Here is a 10,625-nt window from a genome sequence, read left to right as displayed (position 1 = left end):
ATTTAAATAACTTTGACGTTTGTGTGGAATGTATTAAGGGAAAACAAACAAACATAAGAAAATTAGGTGTCAACAGATGCTCAGATGTCTTAAAACTAATACATACAAACATTTGTGATCCATTCCCTACGGTTTCTTGGAATGAGCAACAATATTTTATTTCGTTCATAGAAGACTATTCAAGATATGGGTACCTATATTTAATTCTTGAGAAGTCTCAAACTTTGGACGTTTTCAAGTCTTTCAAAGTTGAAGTCAAAGAAAATCAAGGCTATCAAATCTGATCGTGGTGATGAATACTATGGTAGATATGATGGATCAGGTGAACAACGTCTAGGACCCTTTGCCAAATATCTAGAGGAATGTGGAATCGTTCTGCAATACATTATGTCAAGAAAACCCAGCATGAATGGTGTGGCAGAAAGGTGAAATAGAACACTTCAGGATATTGTAAAAAGTATGATTAGTCATTCTTCTTTACCAAAATCCCTTGGGGTGGGGCACTAAAGACTGCAGTATATATCCTTAATAGGGTACTTAGTAAAGCAGTAGCTAAAACCCCTTATAAGTTGTAGGCAGGAAAAAAGCCTAGTATTACACATTTTCACATCTGGAGTTGTCCAGCTAAGACTACGCCTTACATGCCTAACAAAAGAAAATTGGACTCAATAACTATTTAGATGCTATTTTATTGGGTATTATGAGTGCTCTCGGAGTTTCAAGTTTGTGATCCCACTTCTAGATCATTGGTTGGGATGAAAAATGCTAGATTCCTTGAGGATGTTGTGTTTGGGGGGTAAGATAACATAAGAAAAGTTGTCTTTGAAGAGGAATTAGTTTCTTTTTCTAATGTGGTTATAAATGATGTTCATGCTCAAATTTCTTACTTCATTATTGAGCCAATTATATAACAAGATAACATTGAAGTTCCTGTTGTTGAACCCGAAGTTCGAACTCAACAACTTCAAGAAGTGCCACTAAGGAGATCCACTAGAGAAAGAAGAAGTGCAATTTCAGATGATTATATTATATTTCTTTAAGAACATCAAGATGATGTTGGTGTAATGGAAAATAATCCAATCAACTTTCGACAAGCTCAAATTCTAGCTCTCAAAAATGGATAAGTGCTATGGAAGAGAAAATAAAATCCATGAAAGACAATGATGTTTGGGAACTTGTTGAATTGTCATCAGGAATGAAACCCATAGGTTGTAAAGAGATATCTAAAACCAAAAGGGATTCACATGGTAATATCAAAAGATACAAGGCTCGTCTTATTGCAAAAGGTGTTACTCAAAAGAAAGACATTGATTACAAAGAGACTTTTCTCCAGTTTCATCAAAATACTCTTTCAAGGTAATCATGGCACCGATAGCTTTCTTTGATTTAGAACTACACCAGATGATCTAAAAATTGACGAGAAGGTTTATATGGTGCAACCAGAAAACTTTGTGTCTGATAATTCAAAGTCAATGTTGTGTAAATTGAAGAAATTCATCTACGGTCTCAAGCAAGTCTTTCGTTAATGTTATCACAAATTCCATGAAGTGATAACCTCCTTTGGTTTTGAGGTGACTACAGTGGAAGATTATGTATATCACAAGTTCAGTGGGAGTAAGTCAATCTTGTTGGTTTATATAAACATGCAACGGAAGAAAATAGGATCATTAAGCATTCTAATTCCTCAATTTTGACATTAAAATAAGCATGTTCATGGGGTATCAAGAGGGTTTCATTACATACCTTTGAAGATCCTCTTCAAACTCGAAATGCGGTTGCAATCTTCTCCAATTCTTGTTGTGGACCACTACTAGATCTTCCCTACTATTCTCTAGGAGCCTTAGATTGAGTTGTAAGACTCAAAACATGCTTGAATTTAAGGAATTGGAGGAAAGGTTTTCTAGTTTTTCAGCTTGTTGAATAACAACTTCTTCAACCTTAAAAAACTCAGCAATTCAGCAATTGTCTCAGCTTTTTCATTCAATCAAAAGTGGTTTTATTATATGACTCTTATGCAAATTGATTACTTCAAGTGATTCCAGCTACTCCTTGAATTTGGAAGTGGAATTATGTATAAGAAGGTGACTAACCTTCTTGCTTGAAAGTGAGAAAATCTCACATTTGGATTTTCCCATTTTTCAATATTCTTTTTCTAAAAAAATTTTGAATTGATTTTCAAAATCATTTTTTTTTTCTAATTTTAATTCTTTAATTAAAATTAAATTTTATTAATTTTACAAAAACTAATTCATTTATCAATTTTTCGAATAAAATTAATAATTAATAATTAATTAAACAATTTAATTAATTCTATTGATTTTATATAAGATATTAAATTAATTTTTCATCAAATCCATCACCATGAATCCCTATTCATGAAATTAATATTTAAATCATATTTATATATTAATTGATTCACTAATTACGTTTAATTTCAAAATTAAATGTGTAATTATATCACATATAATTATTAATTCCCTTGATTCGAATTTGAACGTTTCAAATCAACTTATCACGCTATTCTAAGGCTAATCCATTTGTGAGTTAGTAGGGGACCTAATGAGCCTACAGATCATGGGCTCCAACGATCCAAGATTAATTGGCTAAATTCTTTACAACGAATTAACCCTCATTTGTTAACTACCGGGTCACTCCACTAAAGCCCAGTAGTTGCACTCTCGTCACTGTAGATATATTTTTTCTACTTGATATAACCATAATTAATAAGTTAACCCTTCACAGGTTGTTCATAATAACAGTTAGGTCAAAATGTTGTTTACCCCCAAGATTACATCTTGTTCCTTAAGTTCTACTGATCCTCTAATGAACAATTTGTTTATGATCCAATCAACAAACAGAACCTCTCTCAGACCAATGAGAGGGTAAGGACCCTTGTTCAAGATCCGAAGCCAACAAGGGAACAACCTCTCTACTATCTCTAAAAGTGGATAGGAATGAATTTCTTCTTGCACCCTGTGTCCCTAGGTATCTACCTAGTCTTACCCCTGAAATGGGAGGCTTATTGAGTCGGCGTTGTTGAGCCAACCCTCACCTATGCAAATCTAAGGATAATCCCGAATAAAAGGAGTTCATAGTTAGCTCAGGATTAAGTTACCTAGGTCATCGCTATGAAATATTCAGTCTTAGACAGTAAACAGCGTTATAAAGTAAGAGTGACTTATTTCTTGGTATAATCTTATACAAACTCATTGCATAGGATGCCCCCACTTCTCATGTCACCACATGAACGGATCAGGATCACTTCGTTTGTAGCACTTTACAACTCCTTGTAACAACTACCGAGTGAACCGCATCCAATAGTGTTACTAGAATAAGGCATCCAACCTTATTTGTATACTATAGATCATTGTGACTATTTACTCAAACATGATCCATTTTTATATCTCTACATAAAGTTCAAGTACTCATATAATAGTCATGGAGCTTTTAGTTTATTGGATTTATTTCTAAAGCGAAATAAACAATTCATATATTCAATAACAACTTTATCGATTTACAGAATGAGTTTATTGTTTAGAAATCACGAGTTTTAGAACATAAAACCCAATAATTAAGAGATTTCTCAAAAAGAATTTTGAGATGAAGGATCTTGGTGATGTTTCTTTTGTATTAGGAATTGAAATACTACGAGATCGTTCTCAAGGTATTATGAGATAGTCACAAAAGAACTACATTGAAAAGATTTTGGGTAGATTTGCATGAAAGATTGTGCACCAGGAGATACCCCAGTCGCTAAAGGTGATAAATTTCATTTAGGTCAATGCCCCAAGACCATACTCAAGACTAAGGAGATGTAGAAGATTCCCTATGCATCGGTTGTTGAAAGTCTAATGTACGCTCAAGTATGTACGCATCTAGATCTTGCGTTTATAGTTGGAGTGTTAGGCAGATATTTAAGCAACCCAGTGATGGATCATTGGAAAACAGCCAAACGGGTTATGAGGTATTTACAAAGAACAAAAGATTATATGTTCACTTATCGAAGATCATAAGTATTAAAGATTATTGGGTATTCTGATTCCAATTATGTTGGATGTCAGGACACTTTGTGATCCACTTCAGGCTATAACTTCATATTGGCTGGAGGAGTTGTATCTTAGAAAAGTGTTAAACAAACACTTATGGCTTCTTCTACCATGGTTGCGGAGTTTATAGCATGTTATAAGGCGTCCAATCATGGAATATGGTTGCGAAATTTTGTCACTGGGCTTGCGGATAGTGGTTGGCATAGAAAGATCACTAAAATTATTTTGTGACAATAAATCGGCAGTGACATATTCCAATAACAACAGAAACGATACAAAGTCAAAGCATGGGACGTGAAATTTTTGGTTGTTAAAGAAAGAGTTCATAATGGTCAAATTTTGATAGAACACATAGAAACAAACTCTATGGTGGCAGATCCATTGACTAAAGGTTTACCACCTAAAGTTTTTCATGAGTATGTTGTTCATATGGGTGTTATTCACTTTTCTGATTCTATGGTTTAGTGGGAGTTTGTTATCAAGGATGTTCTTTGACTTTATTTTGTTTATTTTCTATATAGAATAAAATTGATGGTTTATGCCTGATTATCTGAACTTGTTTTTATCATGTATGTGGTTTAGCAACAGTGGTTTAGCATAAAGTTTTTAATAATGATCTCACTAAGGAATTTTGACCAATTGGAAATAGGCATAATCTAGATTACTTTGCATGTAGTTTCCATGCTATCCATCCATTCTTGATCTGTCATTGAATGTATTGGAATTGGTGATCAAGGAATGCTTAGTTACAAGGGTAGTGACGAAACTTGCCTTGATTTTGTGTTAATACAGGAGATTGACCAGATTGGACTAAAAGGGAATTCTATTATTGAAATAACTTGTTTATACGCGCTTAAGGTTTATGTGATTTAATTATATTAGGTACATAGATATACTCCAAATGGGAGACTGTTAGACGTACTTCAATAATAATAATACGTTTAATTAAAGTATGAGTTATGTATGTGGATTAATAATTTATCATATTGGATTATTTGATTAGATCGAGCCATATTATTTAATCTAATTAATTAAGGCCCTAGATTCCTAATTGAGTATGGACGTAATGGATAGAAGTTCATTCCTAGTTAATTAGGGTTTAATAGTAACATAATTGAACTAGTATATAAAGAGACGTTAAGGCTATGGTCCACGATATACCAAAACAATAAGCACTCAATTTTTCTTGAATCTCATCTAGAGAGAGATCCCACTAAGGACATTCAGAATTTTTGTTGAGAAAGACTATAGTATCTTAAAGTCATCGTCATCATGAAGCTATCATCAATCTCAATGGAATCCAATATGTTATTTATTCTTGACAATTTGGCATGAATGATCATAAGGTTTATCTATTCAATATAGATCTAAAGTAATTATGCTAACAAATAGTTCAATTAGGTTTTCATTAAACCCTAATTAACTAGGAATGAACTTCTATCTATTAAGTCCATACTCAATTAGGAATCTAAAACCTTAATTAAATAGATCAAACTTAAACTAATAAAATAACTCAATGTGATAAAATACTAAACTACATACATAATCCATACTTTAAGTTAAAATGAAACAAGTCTAATAAATTTTTTTATATGACTTTATAAACTAATAATAGTAATTTTTATTTAAAGAATATTGTCCGAAAAAAATCATTTAAAGAATAATAATGAGCCACCAACTAACGATAAAAAGTAATGGTAAGATTAATAGAAAGTACTGAACTAATTTGACGTTTGGAAGTATAATTAAAGCTAAAATAGCAAAAAATATATATATAAATATATATATATATTGTAAATAATATATGGGAAAAAATGGATATCCTGGCAGGGTAGAAATTTTTCCTAAATTAAAAAAAGAAAAAAATCCCAATAATTATTACAAACAATGGATCCAATACAAATCAGACAAATGCACATGATACTTACACAAAATCCTTTATTTTTAACTTTATTTTTTCCATTTTTTTCCATAACATTAAACATCGAATCATTCAAAGAAGGGCCTTCAATCCAGAGACAGTCGGTGCTGTTTGCTGAGATAACTCTCTTCTTCCTTTCTTAGCTGTTCCTCAACCATTACCCCAATGAATTGACCATCATTAGCCATTAGTCTATATCCAATACCATTACTGCTCTATTCTTCTCCCTCCATGGTTGTTTGTTTTTCAGTTTCTTCCCATTTTGGGCTCCATCTCTTCGATCTCCGATCTTGCTGACATTATTGAATTGAAGGTGGGAGGAAGAAAGGTGGAGAGAGCTGTTGGATAGAGGGAAATAACCCATTTCCCTCATCACCCATTAGCTCCAAATCCTTGTAAGAGGGTAGAGAAAGAAGAAGTGACTATTTACATCTTTTTTGTATACCAGTGTTGAAACTTTGTAGAGAGAAAAGGGAGAAGAAACATGGGACTAGACAATATCTCAGCTCAGAAGAGAACCGGCAGTGGAGGAAATAGTTTACCCACCACTGCTGCCACCGCCAACGGCAGGAGAAACCGTTCCTTCCCCGGAATTCCCCGTGGCCGTCAGATCCAGAAGACTTTCAATAATATCAAGATCACCATACTCTGTGGTTTCGTCACCATCCTTGTTCTTCGTGGCACCATCGGTATCGGCAACCTTGGTAGCTCTGAGGCTGACGCTGTAAACCAGAATATCATCGAAGAAACCAACCGGATCCTCGCTGAGATTCGATCTGACGGCGACCCCAACGACCCGGATGATCTTGCCGAGACCCAAATCAACCCTAATGTCACTTACACGCTAGGACCTAAGATTGCGAACTGGAATCAGGAACGAAAGGTTTGGCTCGATCAGAACCCGGAATTTCCTAATTTTGTTAATAAAAGAGCTAGGATCTTGCTTGTTACTGGTTCTCCCCCAAAACCCTGCGACAACCCAATTGGGGATCATTATTTGTTGAAAGCAATCAAGAATAAGATTGACTATTGCAGGCTTCACGGGATTGAAATCGTGTACAATTTGGCTCATTTAGATAAGGAACTTGCTGGGTATTGGGCCAAGTTGCCGTTGATCCGGCGATTGATGCTGTCCCATCCTGAAGTTGAGTGGATTTGGTGGATGGACAGCGATGCATTATTTACTGATATGGTGTTTGAGATTCCTCTGGAAAAATATGATAACTATAATTTGGTCGTTCACGGGTACCCTGATTTGATGTTCAACCAAAAGTCCTGGATTGCACTCAATACAGGAAGCTTTTTGTTTAGGAATTGTCAGTGGTCTTTGGATTTGCTGGATGCTTGGGCTCCAATGGGACCAAAGGGTCCTATTAGAGAAGAGGCTGGGAAGATCTTGACTGCAAACTTGAAGGGAAGGCCAGCATTTGAGGCTGATGATCAGTCAGCTTTGATATATTTATTGCTTTCTCAGAAAGATCAATGGATGGATAAGGTGTTTCTTGAAAATTCATACTATTTGCATGGTTACTGGGCTGGATTAGTCGATAGGTATGAGGAAATGATTGAGAAGTATCACCCTGGATTGGGCGATGAAAGGTGGCCATTCGTGACACATTTTGTCGGTTGCAAACCTTGTGGTAGCTACGGAGACTATCCTGTTGAAAGGTGTTTGAGTAGCATGGAGAGGGCTTTCAATTTTGCTGACAATCAAGTTCTCAAGCTGTATGGCTTTCGCCATAGGGGCCTTTTGAGCCCCAAGATTAAGCGGATCAGGAATGAGACAGCCACTCCATTGGAGTCAGTTGATCAAAATGATATTCGGCGGCATGTTCTGCATCGAAGCAATGCTCCTCCCACCAAGTGAGCAAATCACCTCCTTGTGTGATTTACCTGTAGGTGATGGTGTTATACATCAATTCGTGGCAGATAAAGGCTGGTAACAGTTCATACCCAAGTGCGTCTTTCTTCTCTTGTCGTTCTGATACTGCTTTTGAGGAGGATAGAGTATAATTCTTTCATTAACTTAAAAAGACAGTGTTTCAGTAATGAGTATAGGTACTTTATTTCCCTCTCTTCACTGTTCTTTTTTTTACGTTTGATCTTTTTTTGAGGAGTTGAAACGTTACTATTCTTGCTATGTATTTAGACTTGATCATATTGATATCAATATTATGCATTCAAATCTAGGTCAGAACTTTGATATTACTGAGAAAAGCTGGTCAGCATATTATAATTCCCAAGAAAGAATCGTATGGCTTTGATAGTTGAAGTTCTAATAGCTGATACTTTGTTTAACTATTACCTAGTAATGATGTAAGGATATGGATTTGTAGCTACTATTTAGAGTATGTTTAGAGTTATTTTGAAATGGTTAAAATCACTTATGAACGTACTAAGATTGCTTTTGATTGATTAAAGGCATGTTTCATAGTGATTTCGAACATGACTAAAGTGACTTTAACCCTTACAAAATCACTCTCAAACATGTTCTAAGGTCTTAGGTTCCTACGAGAATGATGTTGGATATGAAATTTTTGTTCTTCCCATTGATTTCTGATATTGGGGAACTGCAATCTTTGTATATGGTTTTGCAATGTTTGATCTAAATGATGGACCCTGGCACAAGTTTGGTTACTATGGTTGTAAATCTTAGCTAGTACATTGGTGTGAATTCTGGAAATCCAATTTGATGATTGGTTTTGGATGAGATGCGAGAAAATTTCCCCCCTGAATCCTAGTGCAGAACTTGGATATGATAACAGAAGATTCACTTTGCAATTAACCTTGGCTTTCATAGGATAAAACAGCATCTCTGGTGAATCCTTTCTAAGGAGGGTATGTTTCAAACCAACCGAAACCACTAGTGCTGGACCTTCTGCACTTTCTTGTGGGAAAAAACTGGATATCTGACGTGTTGTATATGTCAATTTTTCAAGGCTTGCAGTTCCTCAGCTAAAAGACCCGGGATTGCATTTGTCTGTGTTTTAGAGAACTGTGGAACAAGGTTATTGTGCGTTAAGGGTTTGTTGGTTTTTTGATGTTTTATATTCGTTTGGTCTTATTTCTCTTTACTACAGTCCATTCATGTAGTTCGACTTCTTTTCGTTGGTTTTTTTTATCCCGTGTATTCTTGCATCCTTTTGCAATGAAAGTCAAGTTTTCTCACTAAACAAAAATGGAAAAAACTTAGGATCAAAATCAACAATATTTTTGAGCCAGAACTTAGATCAAACACAAATTTCCTTTAGTTTCCAACTACCAAACACAATCTTTGTGTCACAAAATCATCTGCCAAAGTAAGCTCACCCACACTCAAAAGAATATCTGCAGAAGTCCTACATTATTTTTTAGCCTGCTTTACACAGTATCTATCAAGGTGATTGAAATAGAGTATCCATTACCTCAATGTGAACAAAATCCAAAGTTCAGATCATATCCATATATCTAGAAAAATACAGGGAACAAAATCCATAGCCTAAAAGTGGGAAGATGGAGCATAAAACTCTCCTGCATGGTGTGGCCCGTTCACTTATTTATTTTCCCTCGACAGTAGGATTAGGTGACAAGTGATCGAACTTTCAACTTTAGCTAAGGTGGTAGATGTATTATCTAGTGAAGTACGTGTGGGATTGGTACGTCTCAACCCCATTTGGAACACATTTTGATATAACATTGAAATACAAGCTTTTGAAATGTCAAACAAAGCCTAGGCTGCAACTGGAGAAAGGCCTGAGTATGAGATATTGATAGAGGAAAGCTGATATGATAGGGTAAGGGCGTAGGCATTTGGGGCGGCAAGTCATATCCCAATTGGCATTAGCAGCTTGTTTATTATAACATTTGGCTGAATGTGGATGAGAAAGATAGCATATAATGGAATCCCAAGGGGCAGGTTTCGGCGGCATCAGTGATGTGGCTTCCCTCCGGACCCCGCTGCTGCCCGCTCTGCCAACCGAAGGCATATTAGGCGGCAACTACGTTTCTTTGAAACAAAACAAACCTTTCTTCTTATTTCTTTACTACTTTTTATATTCTTGCTTTTTGTTTATCATTTTCGTCGTTATGTTTTATTCAAAAGATTTGGAAATTGATTGATGATAGTTGAATTATGCCAAGAAAGAAAATAATCTTATCTTTTATTATGTATTTTTAAATGCCTAATCTTAATCTTTGTGCACAACCAATACAAAAAGTCCCTACTAACATTTTGTTCATAATTTTGTGAAAATATATTCACCTACTGATTTTTATAAAACTTAACTTTTGGAGGATTAAATTTAAAATTCCTTGTAGGTACAAGGACTAAATCTAAGATTGTTAAATCTAAGATTGTGAAAAGTATAGAGACTAAAATTGAATAATTGAAATTACATGGACTAAAATGAAATATGACTCAAATGTACTAATAAAATATAGGGAATTTTTCACCTGTAGAAAAAATGTCAAACTATTTACATAAATAGCAAAAAAAAATACTAGTATACATTAATGGACTTCTATTAGCATCTATCAGTAAAAGACTTTTATCCGTTTCTATCATTGATAGACATTGATATACTTCTATCAGCTCCTATCAAAGAAGATTGAAAGTTTGTTATTTTGTATAAATAGTTTTCTTTATTTTTTTATTTTTGAATTTTTTTTTAAAATATACG

At 34.7% G+C, this 10,625-nt stretch overlaps 1 protein-coding gene across 1 annotated transcript; it reads left to right on the top strand.

Annotated features, from left to right (window-relative positions):
* Nucleotides 1-6,001: 6,001 nt before the first annotated feature.
* LOC120071426 (probable xyloglucan 6-xylosyltransferase 5) lies at nt 6,002-8,172 on the top strand. The gene has a single exon (XM_039023704.1). The coding sequence runs from the start codon at nt 6,452-6,454 to the stop codon at nt 7,832-7,834; it is 1,383 nt and encodes a 460-aa protein (XP_038879632.1). The 5' UTR covers nt 6,002-6,451; the 3' UTR covers nt 7,835-8,172.
* The last annotated feature ends 2,453 nt before the right edge of the window (nt 8,173-10,625 follow it).

Source organism: Benincasa hispida, chromosome 2, assembly GCF_009727055.1.
Source record: "Benincasa hispida cultivar B227 chromosome 2, ASM972705v1, whole genome shotgun sequence".
NCBI classification, from domain to species: domain Eukaryota; kingdom Viridiplantae; phylum Streptophyta; class Magnoliopsida; order Cucurbitales; family Cucurbitaceae; genus Benincasa; species Benincasa hispida.
Note: the sequence above shows the minus strand (reverse complement) of the source record. Positions and strands in the feature narration are given on the sequence as shown.